Source organism: Nannobrachium achirus, assembly GCF_963921795.1.
Source record: "Nannobrachium achirus genome assembly, chromosome: 11".
In the NCBI taxonomy this organism is placed as follows: Eukaryota; Metazoa; Chordata; class Actinopteri; order Myctophiformes; family Myctophidae; genus Nannobrachium; species Nannobrachium achirus.
The window spans coordinates 20,496,055-20,522,706 of record NC_137820.1 but is presented as its reverse complement, the minus strand read 5'-3'; the positions used below and the strand labels follow the sequence as shown (position 1 = coordinate 20,522,706).

The window sequence follows — 26,652 nt, the reverse complement described above, 5'->3', positions numbered from 1 at the left end:
TGTTGAACTTGTGCATCTCTCCAGGAATCAAGAAGACACATGTAAAAGTTAGAAAAGTGCAAGTGGGAAAAAAATGCAGGACATTGTTTTGTTTGTAAAATGTTGTAGCTACAATGTGTCATTCATGTCCTCTAGTAGTGCTCTCTACATGAGACGGAGGTGACCTGTCTGGTTTGAGTTGAGGGCTGGCTCGGTTGTTTGGCTCACCTCCAGCTTGGACACATGACTGCACACACTTCCCATTCTTTCTCCCAGTATGGCAAGAACCCTCCCCACCTAAAAATAGCAAGCCTCCAAAGAGTTGGGACTTGGGAACGTGGCTCTGCGCTGTGCACTCCAACTTCAATGCTGATAAAAGATTTATCATAAAATGACTGAAGTTCAGCGTCCGCGCATACAGTGTAGGCACCCAATTATTAGTGTACGACCACCACTGCTCCCCGTGCATATAGTTACATAATTCAGTAAAGAGCCTGGGTATTAACTGAAAAGTCGTAGATCACGTGATCAGATCCAGATCATGTTGCCTTGACTTGACCACATGGTTCTCAATGTGGGGCCCAGGGGGTCCTTGAGGAGATCCCAGGGTCCCCAAAGCTCACTGACGAAAGTAGGCCTAGTATAACTTTACAATAATTCAATTAACTTTAATACAATACAAAAATGCACAAGTTATAAACGCAAGCAATGATTCAATAACACCAATGTGGAATGTAGGTTATTTCTCATATAGCTACAATTATGACATTTAGACAATATAAACATTGCATGGTGTAATTTAATGTCAAGGAATGTTATAATCATTTGCAATGGCATTTCTGTGACATCATTATAAATAAACAAATAAATAAAAAACCCTGGTCTAGACGAGTTATTTTACTAGACAGCCTAATTTGTGCTCCGTCGTACGACAGTGGCGCGCGCGGAAATCAGCCAACCTACAAGACCACGACTCGTCGCCGACGCGACACGTTGCGATCTTGCAGATCTACTGTTTTCTGGCGGAAGAATGATCTTGAAAGCTCTGTCTGCTCTCCTCTCGTCCTCAGTGCTGATTGGGGCCAGCAATTTTTGATCCCTCCTCTATCATTCAATGTAGAGATGGGATTTATGGTTCTTTGAAGTGAGCCGGATCTCTGAGTTCCGTTCCTTTCAAAGAGCCGTTCAAAAGACTGTCATTTTAGTAACTGGTTACTTTGTTATGATTGCAAATCACGTCTTCAACCTATACATTTTGGCCATAGGATACATTTCTGCCATTTGAAAATAGCCGATCTACAATTTATCTATACAATCTAAATTCCAAATGATTTTTCTACATTTTATTCATTGGAAAACTTGTGAAATGGGACATTCTGCGTAATGAGTAGACCTACTTGTAGACCTACTTCAAGTACATTTTGATACCAATACTTTTACTGAAGTGCATTTTAAGGGTGCCCTCACACCAAAATACCTATGAGAGTGGAATCCGCGTTCCCCCAATGCATTTCAATGAGAAGGGAGTGTTTTCTGCAGAAATCCTCTGCTGGCATGAAACCGCTTCACTCTCATTGAAATGCATTGGCGGAACGCGGATTCCACTCTCATAGGTAGGCTCTACTTTGGTTTGAGGGCACCCTGATTCTGAACTTCTACTTGTGGCAGAGTATTTAATTTTCTACATTGCAGCATTGATACTTTTACTTTAGTAAAGAATTTGAGTGCTTTTCCGTTTTTAAATAAACTTTATTGAAGTTTTGCAGGGTTTACAATCACATGTTCATTAGAAAGGAACGGCTCCCAACTGCGAACAGGATCCCATCGTTCATTTCAAAGAGCCGTTCCAAAGATTCGATTCGTTCGCGAACGTCCCACGCAACGTGACGTAGCGTACACACAGTGGGCTGTGCTTGACTATATTGCCGGGAGCCGGGCACACTTTCGGTCCCTCTTTGCTCAGAGTTTTGTCGAGTAGTATCCTCTGCGAGTGACACACGGGCAAGCAGAAGACATGGCCGGATACCTGAAGGTCCTCAGCTCTCTCACCAGGTCTGCTGCAGCTGTCAGCAAGAACCCTGCGGTGCTTGCCCCGGCCGCCACTTGCCAGGCTCTCCAACAAAGGAACTGTGAGTTCAACTCTCTCTTGTATGGCTGATCATCTTCTGTGAATTCGCGCACAGCTGCTAAACGAGCCAATACGCGGAGCTAGGATGGAGGTTAACGGCTAACGTTAGCCACGCATCCATCATCCGACCGAGAAAACCCGGCGCTGTGCTAAAAATGCAACGTTAAAGGCGCTCCTGGACCATTTTTAAAGCCTCCTTACGGTAATATGTTGATCTGTAGTCATCAACAACGACGCACAGACCGCCACCCCATGGCTAGATAGTGAATCTGATAATGGATATATGGCAGGTCTTTTGGCTTGGAGAGGCGCCTGGATGAAGCCGGCTGTCTTTGTCCGCCTTTTCGAAGTTTTTGTGGTTTTCTCTGAAGTAGAACGAGAAGAATCTTCACCGTCGCATCCGCAGTACATCGTTTAACGCAGGGGTCGCGAGTTTGGCATTTGAGTTTTGACTTATGGTCATTGTCATTTCCAATGGTCGGTCTTACAAAAGAAAGACCATATGCCACGCAATATTGGCAGGATTTGAATGACATGTGCACGCCCACATGTGTCCGCTGTATAAGTAGCGGGCCTAAGTTATCAACTCATCATAAATCATAATGCATACAATATATTTATTTGCATGATATGTATCTTATGTAAGGTTGCCCTTTTTACCAATAGAAAGTGTTTCTCGTCGGTGCATCTATCGCGATTAAAACGGATTTGTTGAGGTATGCTTTCACCGAAGTGAGAGAACTTTTCCACAAGGTCAGCTACAGGGTACGAGAGAGGGACTGGTAGGAGAGTAATGGCCGCCACAAGTGTACTGTCTGAGTGTGTGTCCTACTTTATATCTTCCATTTGGGGCACATCACTAGCCTAGCCTATAACACATTTCCGTGCTAAATACCGTTATTTTATTTAATGTTATTCTGGTATTGTATAGAGAGCACCTCTAGGACAGTGGTTCTCAAACTTTTCATGTCAAGGACCCTCAAATTGACACTATTAGCCCCAGGGACCCCCACGAGAAGATTTTTTACAGTTATAGCGGTGATTCTCAATCTCAACCATCAAGGACCCCCAGATGTACATGCACTGGACCCCATTTAATGGCATATCTATCTCTGGGACCACAGTTTATATTTGAAAATCAATGTTAATGTAACTCTGAGAGTGTCTGTCTGTCTGTACTCTCTGAATTATGGAACCATAAGGGTCCATTATTGGTTCCTAACTATCATTTAGCTGGGGACCCCTTGGGCCCTGAGACTCCCTAAAGGACCCTTGGGGGTCCCCAGACCCCACTATTAGAGAACCAATGCTCTTCTTCACTTTGTGTTGCAAACACTATCATTCCACCTAGTGTGTGTATCCCCTCCCCCTTTCGTGACTTTACAGCCCAACCAAATACTGGGTCAATTGAAGGGCGCTGTGTTTGGCACTGTCCTGTTGACAACTGTCAGGCAGCTGTCTCTGAATAAACGTGTCTTTTGAGCATTGTAGTCACATCGCTATCGCTGGTGTTACATAATCGTCCAGTGTGGTTCACTGTAAAGATTGACCAAACAAATGGCCTCTGCATAGATTAAAGGCTTTGTCGGTGCTAAAACTACATGACACATATTCTCTGAACAATGGGACTCGCTGTCCTGTCATTCTAGCCAGCAAGTTAAATATCATAATATTACATCATTAAACTGTCAAGGATCTTATCATGTCTGTCTTTGTGGGAAATAGGGCTGTTAAACCTGTTTCAACTGTAATGTTTTATATAAGGCATGTGACATGGGGTAATGAAAAGCTTTATTATCCTCAAAGCGGAAATTTGGTCTCTATTTGAGTATGCATTATAGAATGCCCTTTATTGTCAGTGTGATCAATGCACACTGTAAGAACAAAACAAAAAAAGAAAAGATAATCCAAGTGGTGCCACTCAAGTCAATATGGATAAAATCAAAAAGATTTTCAAAAGTAATGGCTATGGCTGTTGGTGCCTTATTCCCATGTTGCCCTTGTCTCCAGGCGCTTTACTCATTATGCCCACAAACCTCTGTTCCCTTTAAATTCTCAGTATGCTACCTCTTGGTTACCTGGTCTGCTTCACAGAGGCTTCCTATACCATTTGTCTAGATTTGTTGAGTTTGGTGAGACCGTGAACATCTGTGGCCTACAGTATTTTAATAGTATTTGTCCAATTTGTTCCCTGCAAAACTTGCTTGGCTTAAAAGTGAAGTGGTTTCAGTTTGTTTGTTGACCAGAAAAGGACAGCCAAGGGTTGTAATGACCTTAGAGTGAAACGCTCAATTTTGTTTTGGATTTGTCCATTACTCTGTACTAACTCTTCAATTAAATGAAGGCCTTTCAGAGATTAGGCATAAACTTAAAAGGATTTTTTGATTTGCCCCTTGTGATTTAAATATTCCACATGATCTGAAGTTACAGCTGTAGGTAAATGACCTACAGTAGTCAACACCGTGAGAATGTGGGGTAATTTGCTTCATTCGAGTTGCATCATTGTATATACATCTTGTGATACATCTCAGATGGTGAGTTTATTCATGCTGCTGATATCAGAAACTGTGGCAAATCAGGGCATCACCTGTATCATTCAAAAGGTTAACAATAAGCAGGTTGAAATTAAAACCTTTTTAACTGTGTAGAAAAGTGGCACAACTAACCAGTCCTATGCATAGAGCCCTTTACCTTGTTGAAAAAATGTATTAAACCAGAATCATCAATGGAATCATGTATCATTCTATTGACTATAAGCTCTGTATTGTCTTGTATGACGCGAGTGAAAATAGACGATCTACAAGCATGTTACTTATGAGCTTGTAGAGCTGCTATTTATGCAAATGTTGAATCCTTTGTGTATAATGACGCCAGGGTGAAAGTGGTTAAATGCATACTACCGTATCTCCAACAAATGTCCAGTTGCTATTGGGGAGCCTGCATGACTTTGTTTAAAGCAATCCTCCGGCATCCAGTTTGTTGATAAACTCAACATTACATGTTATGTAACTGAGTTCTCCTGCACTCCCCTCCCCCTCTATCACATTAATTGTGAGAGTGCATGTCTTGTTGTGCACATTTAAGGTCAGGATATACTGTATATACATATAAACGGTAAGACTATAGAGTAGTATAGACTATATAAAATGATGGCCAACGACAGCTGTGAAATGACTCTTACCCATGATGCCTTGCAGTAGAGTGTACTGTCAGTGTCAGACATATCAATGTTAGGCCTATTCACTCATTCAGAGATCTACATCTACAGTACCTCATAATCGCCTGTTAGAAACAATTCAGCTTTTGACACCGTTTTAAATCCGGTGTAGTAAAACCTGTTTTAAAACACTGACTAAAATTGTGTGATGTTATCAAATGACACTTCTATGGAGTGGTTATTGTGAAAATGTACAGATTATATAAAAAGTATAATGCTGACATTGACACTCATGTTGCGATTTAACTTTTAGGTTTATATTGTACATAAACCAACCGGGGTTAGACCAACACGACCAACACTTGCTCAATCTATCTAACACTAAAGTGCTCTTCTTTTTCAATTGGTGGTGTTGGTACTACTTACAGGAAAACACTGCTTCTAAGAACAACACACAATCTTGGAAACTTGGCAGTCAGAGAAGAATTCCAATAATGTTTGCTTGAGAAGAGACTATAAAATGTCATTGTCCCACAAGATAGACCTTTTTAAGAAAGAAATTGTCCTTTTGATTAGGTTAGATTTCTGTCCTGGCGGAAGCGCTACTCTATTACAAAGCAATCTGTGTAAGCCATTATCACTGAGGCTGTGTACTGTGGTTACAGGGGAATCTAACATTACATGAATAAATCTGTCTTGACCTCGGGGTTATTTTCAATGATCCACCAAGTACCTCCAGCTGACGGGGGCCACATGTGTCTAGCAAAGAGCATGGGAACTGAACGGAGTGTATTTTGACAGGTGCTACCAAGGCACCGTTAAAGGTTGAGTTGTCTTCTTTAGTATCCACGCACATGGGTCCATACTATCTTATTTCATATGAATTAAAACTGTCTTTTGTTTTCAGCAAATATAGTGTCGCTCATGTACATTTCCAATGTGTTACACCATTTTGTTCAGACACTACTCGATAATAATAATCAGTGAAGTGTCGTGTTGCTGGAACCCACTGCACTGACTTGGCTGGGAAGCCAGAAAGTCACTTGATTCTTTGCATCTCCTTGCTGGCAGGCCTCATCGCCAAAGTTGAATGAAAACACATCTGACTGGTACTACAAATCTAGGTTTGAAAGTACTAAACAAATCAGTAATTTAGTCCAATCTAATCCTGTGGCATTGAATTGGTACACCTGAATCTTAACTTTAACACATTAAGCGTCCACATTGTATAATGGGAGTGGGAGGTAATAATATGGTAATAATATGGTGTTGAACTCTCTTTTGAGGTGCACTGTCCAATTTGGAAGTCCATAATCATAGAAAAATCACACCCGTGTGAACTGAGCGGTGGTCGTGGGGGGGGGGGGTGCCTGTGTGTGTGGGGTGGGTGTGTGTGTGTGTGTGTGTGTGTGTGTGTGTGTGTGCGTGTGTGTGCCTGGTCTGGCCTGGCCTGAACAACAGCGCCCCTCCCTTAACATGTGTGGTCATAAAAGGTACTGCAGGCCTGCAGGCTACATACAGACAGACACACACGCACACACGCACGCACGCATACACACACGGCCACGTATAGGAGACGGTGTAACCACCGCTCAAAAACTCTGTAGTTAACAGACCAAAGGTATCTTTTCCTAACCAAATGCAGTAGATACAATATGATCATAGTGATGAAGCTACCATTTTGGTCCCAGGGCAACCTTTTTGTTCCTCATAGGGTAGTAAAATAAAAGTCTGTTTACATTGTCTTCTGTATGAATTGACAGATGCCGACAAACGCATCAAGGTGGCCCAGCCAGTGGTGGAGATGGATGGAGATGAAATGACCAGGATCATCTGGGAGTTCATCAAAGAAAAGGTGCGGAAATGTTAACTGAAGGGGGAACGTGAACATGCAAACTTGTGTGTGTGTGTGTTGTCAGTGTCTGCCTGCCTTGGGGCAGGACCGGCCCACACTGTCTGACTCGTCTATTTTTATATCATCGACTGACAACGTAGATGGGGAGTGAATGAGTGTGCGCGCGCGTGTATTTGTGTTTGTGTGTGTATGGCTGATGGCAGTGAGATTATGTATGATGTGGGGGAGGGGTTTTGTGTGAGGTTTCACTCGGGCTAGCTGATTGCCTTTGGAGAGAGCAGATGGTGTGTTAGCTTGGGAGGAAACATGGATCACAGGGATGATATCAGTCTGTTATGTGATGTTTAGGATTAATGTATTGTTTAAAAGATGTAAACATGTTTATCACACAATGAATAGACAATTATGCATTGATACTTAAAAGAGTTTTACAGACGGTTATTTTTCATACTTGAACCGGTACCTACAGGAGTAGATATGGCACATCATTAAAATAATGATTTGACTCCTGTTGTCCCTGGAGTACAGCGTGTTCAGCTGTGTTGGGAAACCTGGCTAAACATAGCTTCTTTGACAGGAGTGTTCCTGTGTGTAGTCCTATTCTCAGAGTAAAGCATGCATGGGTTCTGATATTCTCATTCTGTGTTCTTTCAGCTCATCCTGTCTAACGTCGATGTTGAGTTGAAGTACTATGATCTGGGTCTGCCTTACCGTGACCAGACGGATGACCAGGTCACCATCGACTCGGCCCTGGCTACCCTGAAGTACAACGTGGCTGTCAAATGTGCCACCATCACACCCGATGAGGACCGAGTTATAGGTCTTGAATAACATTCTAACCACTATATAATTATTATTTCTTTTTTTGGAAATGTTGAAATTGTACCATTTCACAAATAGACGATCTACAAGCTGACAACACATTTTAGTGTGACATGTTGTGGGCTTTTACTAATAATTTTTCAGATAACCTATAATGACATGCCCAAAATTCATGGGGTTAAAGTGGTTAAAGACATGATTAACTTTTTAATTCCATTAAGCTGTAGTCAGTGTTATTATTTTTTTATATGTACGGTACTCATTTGCCAGATTCCAAAACATTTCCACATTGTATTGGGCAAGTCCAGTCTGACATTTTGTGTCCCTTGTGACTTTTTATCTTTTTAGAGTTCAGCTTGAAGAAAATGTGGAAAAGTCCCAACGGAACCATCAGGAACATTCTGGGCGGCACTGTCTTCCGTGAACCAATCATTTGCAAGAACATTCCCAGGCTTGTTCCTGGTTGGACACAGCCCATCACCATTGGCAGACACGCATTTGGCGATCAGGTCAGCTCCCGTCTAGACGCAAGAGATATTCTGTTGGCTCCTCGGTTTACATTCATTGTTTCCCCCTTGAGTACAAACTACAAAGTGACATACTTGGTTGTGAAACAGCCAGGCTTGTTGAACATTCATATCAACACCATTTCTCTCCTCGAATTACAAAAGACAAGTCATTCATTGTTCCCTCTACACTACAGTACAGAGCCACAGACTTTGTCATTGACCAGCCGGGCAAATTCAAGATCATCTTCTCCCCGACTGATGGCAGCGCAGGCAAGGAATGGGAGGTCTATGACTTCCCCGCCGGTGGCTGTGGAATGGGCATGTACAACACAGATGAAGTGAGTGTTTTCGTTGTTGTTTTTTAGATTTTACTGAAGAAAATGAGCTGCAACTATCAATTATCTTCTTGGCGATTATTGTATTGATGATTTTTTTTCTTTCTTACCTTAACGTGGGCGCGTGCGTGTCCATCATGCACGATGGTGCACGAAAAAAAAAAAAAGAAAAACGCATGCGAATCCGAGCTGCGGTTAGCCCCAGCAGTGTTTACAATGTAAGCCAACAATAAGAAAGAGTACAGGGAAACTGCTCGCACCGGCAAATTTGTTTCCGGTTTTCGGCTTACTGGCCCAGAACGGAAGCATTACCTCGGAAGCATTACCTTGAGGTTACTAAGTAACGATTGTTTTATAACTACAAATAAAAACTACAGGTGTTTTTGGCAACTGATGACATTGTTAACACATGTGGTGCCAACCCCGAGTTTCCCGAGTTTGTATTGATACCAACGCTGTGCCAACCCAGAGTTTCCCGAGTTTGGGCCGTTTTTGAAAAAAAAAAAAAAAAAAACAATTTTTTTTTTTAGACCTCCAGAAATGTATTAGGCATGATCGCGATCGTGAAATTGCATATTTAACCCCATACCAACCCATTCTTTCAAACATGGCAGCCATGTTTGTTTACATCTGAAGAAAACATAATGGCCCATAAATCATGAATGCCTGAACGGATTTCCAAGCGGATTTTTTTGTTTGAAAGCTGTGAACAGTATCTACACACGTGGTGCATCATCTAGGCATGGGCGTGCACTTTTTACACGATTGCACAATTACATGGAAGTCTATGGTAACCATGGCAACGCGAGACATTGAAGAGAAAAAATCATTGCAACATAAGTGTTAAAAAAGGTGTAAAAGGCGTTTTTGACAGTTAAAGAGTTAACCAATTAAGCCCAATTTCATACTTTGTCATAATACACTGTTACGATGCTGTCATTGTTTTGGCATTTAGCAAACTGACAAGGTCTAAAAGTATTTTTCACACTTCTATTTCTATCTATTATTAATAATCCAATTACATTAAGTGTAATGTCAAACCTGCTTCTGAGTAACTTGATCTGCATGCACAGGAGTATAACCTGCATGTGGTGTCATGTTGTCTGTAGCGTTCCATGAAACCGAGGGTTTTAATTCTTTCGTTGCACTCACCTCACTTGATCCCGCCTGACCACTGTTTTGTTTGCGGATATCAAGGCAACGGTTTGTTTGATTTTACAACTGTGTAGAGGTCATACTGTTCACTGGGACTTTCAACCTGTCTATGGGAAATGGATGTGTCAGCTAATGGTACAGTGTATATATGAGGTCTAGCCTGGCCCAGAGACAAAAGGTTGTTAACCCCTGTATTACCCGTGTGGCCTTCCCCACTCTTTAACCTTTTACCCTGTTTTTTTTTCTCTCCTACAGTCTATCACTGGCTTTGCTCACGCATGCTTCCAGTATGCCATTGGCAAGAAGTGGCCTCTGTACTTGAGCACCAAGAACACAATTCTCAAAGCCTATGATGGTAGATTCAAGGACATCTTCGAGGATATCTATCAAAAGTGAGTTTTTTTCCCCCCAAACCGACTGTTTCTTGCCATCTTTGTCCAGACCCGGCCTTTGTAAAAGAAATGCTTCAGTCTCAATGAAACATCTTGTGTAAAAATATAGCTGCAATAGACCGGGTTGCCCTGAATGACAAGGAATTAAATTACTCTATATATTCAGATGCAAAGGATCACAATGGAAACAAGTCATTTCTCACATGGCCCTCTTCTAGCGCCACCATGAGGCCGATTTTTAAAACACATTTTTGGACACTGCTCCTACAGTTTTTGCCCTAAAATCACGCAAATCGCTATACAGTATGTCTACACTCATCCCATCACCATGAATCTGTCCCATATAGCGCCACCTTCAGGCCGATTTTTAAAAACACATTTTTGGACACTGCTCCTACAGATTTTGCCCTAAAATCACGAAAATCACTACACAGCATGTCTACACTCATGTCATCAACATGGATCAGGAAGATTTTGGAAAAACACATTTTTGCCCTATTTGTGGAGATAAGCGTCCTACGCTTATCTCCCGATTAGGGAGTCTTACTGGTGTTATCCTTTTAGCCTAGCTTTTGTTGCTGTACTACCTTACTGTTCCCGAAACTTACAGAAGAAAAGTATTCAGCCAATCAAAGGGCCTAACACTTTCAATGCTTATTATAGCATCCCCTATGGATCAATCTGTCATTTTCCCCTTCCATTCATGTGGATTTATGTTTGTTTTTTGCCTGTAATCTGCATAAATAGACATATTATCTTATATCAAGGTGTCACTGCGAGACTTGGTTGATATGTTTACTATCATGTTTCTGGTCGATGTGACACATTTCAAGTGGATATGCTATGTGTCTGACAGGAACTACAAGCCAGAGTTTGAGAAGCTGAAGATCTGGTATGAACACAGACTCATCGACGACATGGTGGCCCAAGTACTGAAGTCCACTGGAGCCTTTGTGTGGGCCTGCAAGAACTACGATGGAGATGTCCAGTCTGACATCCTGGCTCAGGGTGAGATGCTCTCAAACTGACATTACAATACATCCTCTTAACCCATTAACACAACGGCTGCCACCATTCACTTACGCTTTATTTTGAAGAGCCCCGGAAGCTCTGTGCGTGTGCACGTGTGTGTACACTGACGATCCAGGAAGGAGATCTGTTTGTTTACAAACGGTCGCGAAACTAAAATCCTAACCGGGGCCGACCATCACGGCATAGTGTCGCCGTGAAACTCGGCGTTATTTGCACCTTATTCAGAGATGAAGCCGTTTTTATGTTTCAGCATAGAATAGGAGTCAATGGATAATGGCCGCTCTCCGTTGCGTCATGACGTATGCAGTTTTTTCCTTTACCAGCACCCGTAGAAAGCGTCTGAGATGCGGGTTACCATGGAAACCTTATCTCGTCTGTGAACAAGTTTGGCTACCGGGCAGCCAAATTGTTAAAACCTGGAATTATTTTATGCTAGCTATTGAAAAGTAGCAGGTATACAAGCTCACAGCGCGGCACAGAGTGCCGAGTCCTGCAACGGGCAGGTTACCCAGCCGCGGGTCTCCGCCGGGTATCTGCAGCTGGCGGGCTAAAAATATATATATATTTTTTTTTTCTGTGGGTACAGAGACGGGCGGGTGACATTTTATTGTGAAAATCAGAGGGCACTGTTTCTGTCCAAACAATGTCACTCACCTCACACTTGCCCACACAGTGAACAGCAGCCTGCTGCTGGCAGAACACATAGAATACACAACCACAGCATGCATATAAATAAAGTAACACCACAGCATGCATATAAATAAAGTAACACGGATGTTCTTCACTGCTCCATGAATTGCGTTAGCCCATGTTCTCATCATATAGTCCATGGGCCATACAAGATGTCGGTATCCGAAAGGTGGCAAAGGTTACCATGCATTTTTGAAAAACTCTATATCTGTCCATTGCAAGCATCTGTTTTGCCCAAAAAACATTCCTTGGTCTAAAACTAAACCATAGTCTTGTGGGCCGTTTTTAGCCCAAGGAATGTTTCTCGTGCAAAACAGATGCTTGCAATGGATTCAGAATCATGGAAAACCCCTAGTTTGACCCCTCATATGCTACTTAAACAGATTCATTTTTCCTTTTTTTTTCCTGTATAGTAAAGTTAATGGGACACCAACTCTTGTGGCTGATAACACCAATTTAGCGGTGTCTCAGAAAGGGTTATCATAACTAAATATAATCTACAGATATAGAGCTTTTCAAAAATGCATGGTAACCTTTGCCACCTTTCGGACACCGACATCTCGTATGGCCCATGGACTAATGGCAAGGGTGGTTCAAAAGGCTATCTAAAAGAAATATGAGTGGCAGCCGACCTGGTATTTATGTAAATATATTGTGTTGCGTCGCAAACACTGAGGAGTGTGAGGACAGCGTGCAGGGATGATCGAGTGCGATGCAAATCTTTGAAAATATATTTTTTAAAGCGAACGTTTGTAACTGAAATATTTTCTTCGGGGGGGTCCCTGATACAGTGATACATAATATTTCGAGATGGGGCGGGGGTCACCGCCTAAATACATATAATTCTAGGGGTCCTTGATATGAAAAGGTTTGAGAACCACTGACATAGAAACATGCCTTTTTCAAAAACCTTAGAAGGATTTAGAAGACCTTTATAGAATCGGGTCAAAAATATTCAAAGACTTGCAGTCACAAAATGTTGTAGATTTACATCTTTTTTTTTGTGGGGTTCTTTTAGGTTTCGGCTCCTTGGGACTGATGACATCAGTTCTTGTGTGTCCTGATGGCAAGACAATCGAGGCTGAAGCTGCCCATGGCACTGTGACCAGGCACTACCGCGAGCACCAGAAGGTATTCATTCTATTTTGCTATTCAATGTTAATATCAATCTAGCAATGTGCAGTGAGGAAATAAAACACATTTGCCCAGTTACACCAGTTATCTGTGTTCTTGCAGTGACATCTGGTGGTGGAAATTGTTATAGCTCTTAGCTGGCAACAAGGAAGGATTCAAAAGGCCTTCTCTTTATGTCTTGTATCCATGGTTGTCTTTGTGATGGCTTCTTGAATGAATTGCTTGATTGAATCATCCTGTCCATCTTCAGGGACGGCCGACCAGCACCAACCCAATTGCCAGCATCTTTGCCTGGACCAGGGGCCTTGAGCATAGGGGGAAACTTGATGGCAACCCTGACCTTATCAAGTAAGAGATTTCTAAACCATTTCTAAACCATTTAAATGATCTGCCATTGTTTTCTCAGACATGCTGATATAGAGTGATGTGTGCTCATTTTTAATTATTTTTTTCCTCCCCTTGCAGGTTCTCTCAGACTTTGGAGAGGGTCTGTGTTGAGACCGTGGAGAGTGGCGTTATGACCAAGGACCTCGCAGGCTGCATCCACGGCCTGCCCAAGTAAGGGCTCTAACATTTACTTCAACTAAAAAATATTGTATACTCTAACAGTGGTTCTCAAACTTGGTGTGGGGTCCCCAAATTATTTTGTGGGGTCCCCAGATTTTTTTTCTTCTCACTCAATGATCACATTTATAAACTTTCAAGTCCAACCTGGTCAAACTGTCAAATAATAAGTAAGCAAGAGGCGAACATAGTGAAAATAGCTGATCTAAATGGTTGATAACAGATAATATTTATCTGTGGAACAGAGTCCCATTAAATGTAATACCTACAATTCCAAGTGCTTGTCAGGGTGCGGGTCTCCAGTTCAAATATGTTTATTTTGGGGGTCACAGCCTAAAAAGGTTTGAGAACCCCTGCTCTAACAACTCTTTATATTCACACATAGCCTGCAGGACAATGAATCATTGAATAGTTGAATGCTTTTTGAAAACGGGAACTTGAGTTTTCTGAAGTCTGATTATCCCTTGTCCTGTCTTGTCTTCTCAGCTGCAAACTGAACGAGCATTACGTCAACACCACAGACTTCCTGGACGCCATCAAGAACAATCTGGACAAAGCCCTCGGCAAGTGAAGGACTTGAAAGAGTCCAGCTAGCCTGGAAATGACAATACTGCTGTCCTGTTTTTGTACCTCATTTTTAACTTAAAGGTCAAGAAAACCACATGCATTTCAACTGAAGGATAAGAAAAACCTACTACTACTGTGTAGAAACAGAATCACGTAGCTTACTCCTTAAATTGTTCTATAGTTGAGCGCTGTTGTTCCACCTGGCAATCTTCACTCCTTTTTGCTCCATATTGCTATGGTTATTTTTATATGTGAAGTACTGTATTCAAATAACTGAATTATGCCTTGGATAAGACTGAAGCCCATGTCAAGCATAATTGCCAATAAATCTCCCTTGTTTGAACCTCTCTTCTGCTCCTCAAAGTCAAAACAATGAAACGTGAGCCTTTTTTTAAAGGTAAATAAATGTATTATTTTACAGTATTGTCTGGTACACAACATTATACATACATTTTTCTATCAACATTATATCCACACATATCTAACAATACAGAAAGCCATTGAAGCTGAACATGGTGTAGTTCCCCTTGTCATCACTAAAACTGATGGGATGGACACAGAAGCGGAAGAATTCACAAAAATTTGCATTTCATATTAAATGCGCTATATCAACATTTGCAAATCAATACTTTGTTTGCAGAGCTATATGTTTGAAAAGCTAAGCACTGGGAAACTGAATATATTGAGCATTTCCCAAATCATTTTCCGTGAGGTCCACGGCCCTGTCACATGTTGGGAGGTTGTCGTTCATCACTTTGGACCAGTGTACAGCTTGATGGATGGCATGCTCTCGCAGACACACAGGGGCACTTAATATTTCTGTCCAAAGTTTTTGGGACAGTCCTTGTTGAAATTCATCCACAGAAACCAGGACTGCAGTAAGAATGCAAGGTTTGCATTGTGTTTTGAAAGATGTTGCAGTCTGTCCCGTGAAGGCCTAGAATGGGACATATAGACTGGATTCTTGAAAGGGAAGCAGTGCCTCAGTTTGTTCTCTGTGGCAATCTTTTGAAGATATCTACAAATGGGTGGGAGGGCCAACCTAAATGTAATTCTGAAGTCCAATGTCCCAACTCGGTACAATGCTAAGGCAAAGTCACTGCTGCTGCTGCCCTTAGCTGCAGGATTTGGTAAAAAGGTAATTCCAATTCTTTGGCAAAAAGGGGTTTACAAATAAAAAGGTATTTTGATATTTTTTTCATTAGCATCTTAAACATTCCACAGCAACAATTACATTCATAGACTAGAGATCAATACAGAGTGATGCTTGCTAATGCAGGAACTTAAAGAAAAACAGACTGGTCACATAGTGTGGCCATCAGTGCAATGCACTGATTACAGTACCAGCCAACATCCAGGACTGATACATTCTGTACAATAAAATACAACAAAACTTGAATTGCAAATCCTATGGAATTTAGGTAGTCTTTTAGACCTTAACCTGCCATTTTCAACTTGTCACAGTACAAACGTAAAGTGATAGAATTGTAAGTACATTAACCTCAGCAACTGGATAAGCTTTGGCAGTGAAATGAATATGAAGACTTGTTCACTTCTCCCACCCTGTTGAAATGTGACAGCAATGTAACCCAACAGACTCGCTTGAAAGAGCGGGATTGTCTGAATGAGTGAAGTGCATTATGCTGTCACCATATGCTTTTATTTGTCTATTTTTCTATTAGCTATAAAATATGCTTTTTCATTTTAGGCTCTGTGCATGTTTCTATTATTAATCAAATGACAACAGATGGTTTTTCCCCTCCTAAAAAGAATTTCCCCAATTTGTGAATCTACACTTCCCCTATGTTGTTTCAGTAGATGTAGCAGTTTCTGTGGTGAAAAATATGGGCAATTAGGAAGGAACTCTACAATTCCAGACTATGGCAAATGAGGAGATTCCAGTGCATATGAATGTGCAGAATTTGCTGGATGACTTCATGCCCTTGAAGAACAATTCCAGCACTATGCCTTAAACAGCAAAAATAACACAATACCCTATATTGTTATAAGTTCATATACTTATACTCAATGTAGGGGTCATTTTAATAATTCATGCAGTGTTGTAGCGCCCGGCGCCCTTCCCATAGCTGCTGTAATACTCCATTTCAGACAGTTTAGCGATGTCTGGTGTGTTGTTGCTCGCTCGATTCTCTCGCTCGCTGAATTCGAAGCTGTCGTCGTCATAGTCGTCCTGGCTCTCAGCATCTTGGGTAGCTTCTGGGGGAGAAGGTGTGTAGATGCACAAATATTAGCCCACCATATCTTCAGACACACACACAAACACACACACACACACACACACACACACACACGCACGCACGCACGCACAGCAAGGCCTTGCTTCAGATACATGGCCTCATTGAGTAGAGTCTGTTGATTGCACCTCCTCCATATCACTCTCCACTGATAGAGACAGGCATGTCTAATCCAGGCTCTGCTATATTTACTAAACACACAGTGAGGGAGTGACAGGGAAGCACCAAAACACTCAGGCCAGTAGATTACAGTACATGCTGAGTCAAAGTGCATTAGGAGGCCGACTGAGTGACAATAATGCAATATGAAGTATGCAGAGGAGTCCAACTAAAAGAAATTAGACATGCGTACCCACGCAAATGTCATCATGGAAGTTAATCGTTTCAAAGGTAGCTACGGTCTTTTCATTCAGCGCTCCTCACCGTGACCGTCCAGAGAGGTGTCCAGGATGCCGTGTTTGACCTTCATGTGCCGACTGAGGTTGCCTTTCAAGTTGAACTTGCTGCTGCAGTAAGGACACTTGAATGGCTTGCTGCCCGCATGGAGATGCATGTGGCCCAGGAGGTTGTACATTCTGTTGAAAGACTTCCCACACACCTGAGAGGCAACGAGGGAAAAAGGACAGGTCAGTCCACATGCTCAATTACAAGAAGAGTCTCACGTGGCCTGAGATACACGCGGTCTGGTCCTTACCTTGCATTTGAAAGGCTTGACCGGCAGGTGGACAATCATGTGAGTTTTAAGGGTCTGCTTCTGGACAAATGTCTTGAAGCAGACGTGGCACTGGAAGGGCCTCACGCTGGCATGGATCAACATGTGCCTCTTCAGGTTGGCAGACAGAGTGAACTCCCTTGAGCACACGTCACATTTGAATTCTTTCATACCCTAAGGAGACAAAAGTATTTGGGAATTACTTTTTAAAGTATATATTTGTTTAACTCTGTTTCATTTGCATTTGGTTAAAACAGAATAAACGACGAGTCATAATAGGGAATAACACACAGAAGTACCACAGATATGAAAACTCCTAACAGACGGGAAGAACTGCCCTCACACTCGACAGAGGAAACAATGAGGTGAGTGAGGATTTGCATACTGGCTTCATGTCAAACTCGTATAGGTCACATTAGCTGTTGTGTGTTGAGATGCAGGGGAGAAGCATCTTTAACAATTGCTGAAGTAAATAAGTCATATAAGTTTGGACATACATTCTTTTAAAGCTACAATCCTTTGGGTTTTTTTTGTCCATTGGGGTTTGTTTTTTTGTCCATTGTAATTATAACAATGTCCCAACTACAATAATAAAGGTGGCGGCCGATCTAGTGTCCAATCCGGTGCTCCATATCTGCTTTGAGTAACTTTATTGACAATTGTGCATACAGTAGGTGTCCTATAACTGACACCAGGTAGACATTTCTCAAAGGAAGAGTTGGGAGACCTCCTCCAATCACTGCAGATGTGCTAGTTATATTGTATTAACAAAATCTACCATACAGATTGGTTAACATAAAATGTTATTCATTAAAGTAAGTCCTGGATTGTAGCTTTAGGTATAATTATAACGCACACAAAGTAGCGGCAGTATCCTTCAGATATTAAGAACATTTTTCGATATCATAAAACACAGAATGTGCCAGAATGTACTGTGGTCTTGAAATGGAGAAGAAGACATTGAATGATTCATCGTACATAAAGGGAAGTTGGACTACGTACGAGTCGCAACACAAAACACATGCAAGTGTGGGGGTTGAGGCACCAGACAAAGAACCAAGGTCTTTGAAGGCTGTGTTTACACAGCAACTGGTTTTGGAAAAAGGCTGTTAGGCTTGTGCGATATAACCCTCAATTCTCTATAAGGTCTATAAGGTTACACTCTGTAGAATATGCTTTTTATCTCATGAATGATTATTTTTTTCTTTCTCTCTCATTTTAAATAAATACTTTGTGAACTTTTAGCACTACTACTTGACAGGTTTTACTCTTTAAGACATAGAGTGGAACATAAATCAGGCGTATCGTTGGAGGTTCAGTACCTTCAGTGCAAGGGCGTGCGCTGCCAGTACCTTGTGAGTGAGGGCGTGCTGTCGGAGGTGGTGTATCTGGACAAACTCCATGCCACACTCGGGGCAGACATAGGGCCTCACATTCTGGTGCTTCATCAGGTGGTTCTGCAGCTGACTGCGGTACGCAAAGGACTTGTGACACTCTGGGCACTGGTAGGTAGTGGGCCCCTGGTGGCTCGTCAGGTGGCGCTTCAGGTGGGCGTAGGTGGGGAACTCCATGCCACACTGGGAGCAGACGTGGCACTGGCCGTTCTCGTGCTTGTTCTCGTGGGTCCTCAGCTCGCTGGGGTAGGCAAAGCCGCGGCCGCAGAAGCGGCAGCTGTACGGCTTGACGTCTGAATGCTGCAGCATGTGCCTCTTCAGATGGCTGGTCTGAGTGAACGCCTTCTCGCAAACGTTGCACTTGTGCGGCCGGGTGCCCTGGTGCGTGAGTAGGTGGGTCTGAAGATGGCTGGGCTGCTTGAAGAGTTTGCCACAGTGCAGGCACTCGTGGGGCTTAATGCCATTGTGGCCCAGGATGTGCGTGACAAGGTTGTACTTGGAGGTGTATGACTTCTCACACATGCGGCACTTCCAGCGCTTCAGGCCCTCTCCCACGTCTACACAGTACGACTCATCGATTTGTACATTGATGTCCAGCCTGTCGATCTGCATGCGCCGGGCGAGACCCTCAGGGTCTGACCACAGCATGGCCTGGCCGTTCTCCTCATACTCCCCCGGCAGTGCCATGTCAGCGGCCTCGTAAGCCACCTCACTGGACTCAAAGTACCGGCTCATCAGAGGGTTCTCCGTAGCGTCTCCTCCGGTCTTTAGATTTAATGCCTCTTCTTCCTCTTCTTCCTCTACGACCGGCTCTTTGTCCTTCTGGCCTTGTTCCCGACCTGTGGCTTCGTCCAAGTCCTGTTCAGGCCGTGCGTCTGCCTGTGGATTTGATGTCTCCCTAACACATGTGGCACAGTTCCCGCACGCCTCCTCTTTCATGGAGCCTCGCCGCGTGACTGGATCCTCTCCCTTGCTGGGGCTACTACCGTTGTGCATGTAGACGCAGGAAGGAGGGGTGTCCGAGTCAAGCCGTTCGCCTTTGACTTGAGCCTGTGGACTGGGCGCTCTGGGCTGGCGAGCCCCCAGGTCCCCATCAGTCCTTGGCCTCTTGGTCCTCCCACGGGGCCCAGGCCGTCTCCTCTCGCTGCTGTGGGGCTGGGCCTCCGGCTCCGCCAGGTAATCCCCGTTGGCCCCTATCAGCTGGTCGGCATACTCGTACTCCATGGCCTCAGCCGGCGCGGGAGGACACTCCCGGGGCTCTCCCATGTAAAAGCCGTTGGGAGCGATGGTGGCCCCAAAGATCTCATTCTGGGAAATGAGGCCCAGAACGGCTGCCTGGGCCAGAGAGAGAACCACAACAGGCTCCGTCTGCGTGCCCACATCCACGTGGCCCTCGGTCATCTTTGGGTGGTCCTCGATCATCTTGGGATAGCTCCGCACCAGGCGGCTGCTCTCCTCCTCCTGATGGGTAACAAAACAATTGCCAGGTTAGTATAAAAATGACCCTTCTCAAAAACTACACCATATTCATGTTTAGACGTTCACAGCTGTTCCAAAACATTGCTTTCAAAAATATTTTAGAAGGACCCAACATCAGTATCCTGGTGATCATATTTCTTTCTCATGCATGTGTTTGGAATAATCACATAATGATCATGAAGTCTCAGCGGGCTCGACACTAAAAGTTATGCAACCCTCCTTCCTACTTCTCTAGAATGTACGGACAATGTTTTTCGGGGCTTTAGCCTGTGAAAGCCGCATTCTGACAACGCCTTGTTTCTTTGCTCTGAATCCAGAGGAGAACATTAGATCGAGGAGATAAAGGCAGATCTGTGTTAGCTCCCCATTTCCTTCCTTGACAGGCTTTAGAATAATAAAGAACACAACAAGGGATGCAGGTCCAACCAGGAAGTGGACTTCCGTGGACTGTCCTCGGCACTTCCTGTGGGGGTCTAGGGCAGCGGCGGCCCGGGTTCGACCATGGGCCCGGCTCATCACTGAGAGGCTACAGTATATCTGTCCCATTCCTGAGGAGCCAGGCTTGTCAGTCTGATACACACAGACACACACAGCCTCTTGCCATAGCCTGCTTCATAATGCCTGCCACACTGGGCTTCCTTAACAAGATGATATATGCTGGCAGCCAGTCTCATATCCATAACAGACATCCGATTGAGCATCGAGCTTCATTCTGCATTCTAGACCTATGCATGGGGCTGGCTAACATAATTGCACGAATCTGAGGAAAGCGTTACAGACTTGCACGCACGTTTATCCAAGCGGTCTGAAAAAAGCAGCAAAACTAGTATAGAGGCTGGTAAAAAGAAAAGCAATATTGTGATGGTATAACAAGTAAACTGCTCAAAGGTAAATGAGAGGCCAGTGCTCCCAGGTTGTTCCATAGCTCAAATGTGACTGGTGGAGAGAATATATGGAGGTGCTGTGATCCCTATTCTCTTCAAGTCACCACAGTCTGTAGTCTGTGTGCCATACATTACTACTAGCAAGATCTGCTCTCTCCTGATACAATATTGAGAGAGGAGAAGGAGGATAGATTTAGAGAGGAGAAAGAGACGATAGAGAGAAAGGGAAAGGGGAGAGATAAAGGAAGGGGAAAAAAGGTGTGCGTGCGTGCGTGCGTGTGTGTGTGTGTGTGTGTGTGTGCGTGTGCGTGCGTGCGTGTGTGTGCGTGCGTGCGTGCGCGTGTGTGTGGAGGGGGGGGGGGGGGGGGGGGGGTAGACCTGGATGCCCTGATAACCACGTCATTTATAATTACTGCTTTTAAAGTAGTCAGACAGAGACAGACTGTGTGTTTGTGAGAAAGAAATGCAGAGAGAGAGAGAGAGAGAGTGGGTGTGTATTTGAAAGAGTGTGTGTGTGTGTGTGTGTGTGTGTGTGTGTGTGTGTGTGTGTGTGTGTGTGTGTCTGTCTGTCTGTTTGCATGTGCTTGCGTGCGTGCGCGTGTGTGTGTGTGTGTGTGTGCTTGCGTGTGTGTGTGTGTGTGTGTGTGTGTGTGTGTGCATGTGCACAAGTGAGCAAGACAGAGAGAGAGAGAGAGGGAGGGAGGGAGGTATAGAGAGAAAGAGAAAGAGCTGTGGGCGGGGGAGGGAGTGGAGAGAGGGCGAGGGAGAGAGAAATGAGATGGAGGGGCTGAAAGATAAAGAAAGAGGGGAGGGGAGGGGAGAGGAGAGGAGGGGAAGGGAGAGATTGAGTGAGCATGTGAGAGAAGGGAAAGAGAGAAAGGAAAAGGAGAGGGGGGGTGCGGGGTGGGTGGGGGGGCAGAGAGACAGAGAAAGACAGAGTGAGTGAGTGAGTGAGTGAGTGAGTGAGTGAGTGAGTGAGTGAGTGAGTGTGAGAGAGAGAGAGAGAGAGAGAGAGAGAGGGGGGAAAGGAGGAAGGGGAGGGGAGCGAGAGAGAGAGAGAGAGAGTGAAGAAGAAAAAAGCACAGCAAAATGAAAGGCTGACGGAATGAAAGAGAAAAAGACAAATGACAAGGGAAGAGAGAGAGAGAGAGAAAGAGAGAGAGAGAGAGAGAGAGAGAGAGAGAGAGAGAGAGAGTGAGAGAGAGAGAGTGAGTGTCATTGCTCTGGTCCATGAGGGTCCATACTTTCACGTTTAAAGTTGCGAGCTGAACACCTATAAGGACATAAAAAGCAAGCCCCCACAAAAAAAACACATTAGAATAAATGATAACACAAGACGAACATGACAGAAGACGCAGAGGGGAGGGGGAGAATAAGGAGAATAGTTGAGTCTACTCTTCATCTGTAAATAAATAAATAAACAAATAGAAAGATGTTCCCACTGCAGTCCTCACATTAATGTGAAGGAAGAGGTGGGGAAAGTATAACCTTCCCCTCACACAGATTGAGTGTGTAAATAAACATCACAATCACAATGACCCCGACTCACCACACCAGTACACCTCTACTGACTGACAACAGTGACAAACCCCCCACCATCCCCATCCTTAAGGATACAAACTCACCACATTGTTCCTGGAGTGATGTTTGAGGTGTTTCAGGGATCTCATCCTTCAGGAGAAATGAGTGGAGTAAAAAAATCCACCTCCTATTTATATCTGTGGGAGAGTGGGGCGGTCCCACGGCTCATCCTCCTCCTACTGTTGCTGTTATCAGAACTGACTGTGCCTGCCCCCCTTCTCCTCCTCTCCTATCCCCCCCCTCCCTCCACACACACACACACACACACACACACACACACACACACACACACACACACGCACGCACGCACGCACACACAGTATCACCCCATTTCTTTCTCTTCCTCCCACCCTCTCCCTCCCATCTCACTTCTCTTTCTCTCTGTCTCTCTCCTCTTTTCTCTCTCTCTCTCTCTCTCTCTCTCTTACAAACACACAGACAGACACACACACAGAAACAGACAGACAGACACGTGCACACACGCACGCACACACAAGCGTGCACATCTTATCTCCCTTTCTCACTACATACAATTCAGCATGACCCTTCAGCGCACGTTTTCTCTTTTAAAAGCACACAGCAGAGAGACACTGCCTCTATCATTTCTTGATCACACTCAGCATACTTTGCATTTCCCTTTTATAGCGGCGAGTGAGCGCAAAAACACACAAACAATTATAAAATCTAATCAGTAGTTCCTCTGTGTGCGCGCACGCGTATGCGCACGTGTGTGTGTGTGTGTGCACACAGAGAGAGAGCGAAAGAGAAAACAGAGAGTGAAAGAGAGAGGGAGAGAGAGAGAGAAACACAAACATACACAAACGCACATATAGAGGCACACACGAGAGTGTGCACACTCTATCTCACACTGACACACAAACACACAGAGACTAAGGGTGGAGGTGTGTCTGTCAGACAGATAGTGGCTGAGATATGCTCGAAATTTAACTTTCCAGAGACCATGTACACAGTCAAAACCCTGAGCGTTAATTTAACCCTGAGACCCGCAAGGACTCACAAGGGGTCCACGTGGGTCCTTGTTCGGACCCTCTGAGTCAAATTAAGGCTCAGGTTTTCACTGTGTGCACTGTACTTTGTTAGCCATATTGTATTTTATTTTTCTCATTCCAGATTTAAAGTAATTAACTACAGAGACACAGCCTGAAGTACAGCGTCTGAGAAATATACAGAGGGACGGAGAGAGAGGAGAAAAGAAAAGAAAAAAAATTGAGTGACAAAAGAGAAGAGAAGGAGAGAGAAAGGAGAGAAAAGCAGTTAGAGGGAGGGAGGGAGGGAGGGAGGGAGGGGGAGAGACAGACGTGGGGGAGAGAGAGAATAAGGAAGAAAGGAGGCAGAGGGAGGGGGGGGAGTGAGGCTGAGCAGAGGAAAGGGGTGGTGGGGGGGGGGCTGGGGGTGCGGGGGGGTAGTGAGAGAGACAGAAAGAAAAAGGGAGAGAGAGAGAGAGAGAGCAGGGGTGGGGGAGGGAAGGAGAGAATGCAGCAAAAAAAGAAGGAAGAAGGGAAAGGGGAGACGGGGGAGGGGGGGGTGGGGGGGGCCGGAGCATAAGAAAGGATGTGGTAAAAGAAAGGGAAAGACAGAATAAAAGAAAGAAAAAAGAAAAGAGGGGGAGGGAGGGGGGGGGGGGGGGGTGCGCTGGAGAGAGGGGGGGTGGGGATGGGAAGAGAGATAGAGGGAGGGTTGAAAGAAAACGCAGTGAAAGAGGGAGAGGAGGAGGAGGTGGTGGTGGAGGAGGGTGGGGAGGGGGGGGGCGTAGAGGAAAGAAGAAGAGAGAAAAAAAGAGAGAAGAAAAAAAGGGGGGATGGTGGAGGAGTGTGAAAATAAAAAGAAGAGTCCATCAGCAAGAGAAAGAGAAAGGGAGGGGTGGAGGGGGGGCCGTGCAGAATGAAGGAGAGAGAGAGAGAGAGAGAGTGTGTGGGGGGGGTGAGAGCAAGGAGAACGGAGAGAGGAAAGGAGAGAGAGAGAGAGAGAGAGAGAGAGAGAGAGAGGAAAAGGAAAAACAGCAAGGGAAGACATTAACTATTGAACTTCCAGATTTCTTTCAGGCTGTGTTGAGAAACAGTGCGGCACACAGCAGTACCTGCAGGCTAAGTACAGGTTGTGTGTGCTTTAGGTACGTCCACATGCTGATCCTGGTAATGAGACAGGTACGCTATTAACGCCATGCTTACCTCACACCCCCCGTTAACTCATGAACACAAGATTGGCATTGCCTGATAAAAGTACCACCGTCACAACAACATTATACTGTGTATCGTCGTTGTCGGGCTGGCGGGAACCTCGTATCTCCCAAGTTTCAAATGTGTACGTTCTTTCGCAAAGCAAAGCCCTGCTTCATCGCACAAGGCCAGTCGCACAAAAGTAGTGAAAACAGCAGATCTACAAGCACACAGCGCCTCGAAGAAGAGAGACAAAACGCACACAACGCCTCGCAAAACGAACGGTTTTGGACATGCAAGGTTTTCATCAGACAACAACAATATATATACAGTATACGTGTATATGTGTATATATGTGTGTGTGTACTGTACACATGCAAAATGCAATGACGCCGCTCGGACACATGCCAATTGCGACTGTACAACGTGCATAAACATTTCCCACTAAATAACAGGAAAGGGCAAACCTTGAAAACCTTGATCAATCATCAGCGCCTGGGAGTGCTGTGAGAATGAGAAAGATAGAGGGAGAGAGGAGGAGGAGAGGGAGAGATAGGGAATGAGAGTGAGCGTGAGGGAGGGAGGGAGGGAGTTGGGGGGGAGGGGGGGCGCGGGCGGGAGGGGGGGTGGTGGTGCGGGAGGAGAGATTGAGTGAGGGTGTGAGTGAGGGGGAGAGATAGCAGGAAGTCGAGGGAGAGAATGGGAGAGAAAATAGAAGGAGAGCGAGGGAAGAAACAAAGAGATAAGAGGCTGAAAGACAAAGAAACCACATGGATGGAACAACAAGGGACACGTACATAAAACAACACACGACTAGCCTATGGGGAAAATGAAGAAGACACAGACAACAAAAGTTTGGGGAAGGAATATACGCTGGCTCCTTTCCAGGGCCCGAAATCTTCACAACAGCAAAAAGAACACTCATTTGTCCATCTACTCAGTCTGTATTTATGTCTGGGTCTAAAGCAAACGAATGGCAGTACATGATTGGCGGAATGGTGAAAAACATCTTCCAAGACCCAGCTCTTCTTAATATTGTGTGAACGTATGCGTATGTATGTGAGAGTGTGTGGACATGCATCAAATGTGTGAGTTCAGGGGACAACATGCACACGGCTCGGACACCAGCACACTTTCAGTTCCCCTGGACTTTCAGTTCTCAGACGACATTCTGACGCGGGCGTCCATGTGACTACAAGTCCTACTTTTGGGGGAACTTCTTCCCTATAACCGCCCAAACCGACAATTTGCTGTTCTGTTTATCTATAAGATGAGAACAGTGCCTTACAGTATCATATCCTCCCTGTGATATAGCTCAAATGTTGTAACTTTTTTCCCTCATTGAGAATGGAAAGAGGAAGGGAGGGGGCCGGGGGGGCTTGTGAGAATGAGAGACAGACAGACAGACAGACAGACAGACAGACAGACAGACAGACAGACAGACAGACAGAGACAGACAGACAGACAGACAGACAGACAGACAGACAGACAGACAGACAGACAGACAGACAGACAGACAGCGACAGACAGACAGACAGACAGACAGACAGACAGACAGACAGACATCGAGAGGCAGGTTGGATGGCTCCTCAAGTTTTCTGTTAAACAAACGATTGTACACGTAACTGTGCATCCTGACAAATGCAAATGACAATATACTGAGGAGCTACTGCGCTGGTCTTCTAGCCTCCAGTTAGTCCCTGTGCTGCACATACAATATATCCTACTCTCTTCTTGACTTGCTATAGGCTAGTGAGCTCACAGTCAGTATTGTAGATTTCCTCATTCTACAGTGACAGAGCGCATAATATAATCAGAGTTTGCTGGGACTGTGTGAAAGCTGCTAAGCTA

At 44.5% G+C, this 26,652-nt stretch overlaps 2 protein-coding genes across 4 annotated transcripts; one reads left to right on the top strand and one right to left on the bottom strand.

Moving 5' to 3' along the window:
* Window positions 1-1,954: 1,954 nt before the first annotated feature.
* On the top strand, window positions 1,955-14,649 carry idh2 (isocitrate dehydrogenase (NADP(+)) 2). The gene is made up of 11 exons (XM_080736445.1): window positions 1,955-2,108; window positions 7,028-7,119; window positions 7,774-7,939; window positions 8,290-8,450; window positions 8,645-8,788; window positions 10,196-10,332; window positions 11,189-11,340; window positions 13,073-13,185; window positions 13,439-13,536; window positions 13,654-13,746; window positions 14,239-14,649. The coding sequence occupies exons 1-11, from the start codon at window positions 1,994-1,996 to the stop codon at window positions 14,321-14,323; spliced, it is 1,356 nt and encodes a 451-aa protein (XP_080592571.1). The 5' UTR covers window positions 1,955-1,993; the 3' UTR covers window positions 14,324-14,649.
* A 132-nt stretch (window positions 14,650-14,781) lies between these two features.
* znf710a (zinc finger protein 710a) lies at window positions 14,782-22,713 on the bottom strand (the record flags this gene model as incomplete). Of its 3 annotated transcripts, none has more annotated exons than XM_080737342.1 (5): window positions 14,782-16,536; window positions 16,998-17,172; window positions 17,269-17,460; window positions 18,609-20,141; window positions 22,669-22,713. In XM_080737342.1, 5 exons carry the CDS (start codon window positions 22,711-22,713, stop codon window positions 16,370-16,372), a joined length of 2,112 nt encoding a protein of 703 aa, XP_080593468.1. In that variant the 3' UTR covers window positions 14,782-16,369. The 3 variants fall into 3 exon arrangements, with proteins under 3 accessions (XP_080593468.1, XP_080593469.1, XP_080593470.1); XM_080737343.1 differs by having other exon boundaries at window positions 14,782-16,533; XM_080737344.1 differs by having other exon boundaries at window positions 18,639-20,141.
* Window positions 22,714-26,652: the final 3,939 nt, after the last annotated feature.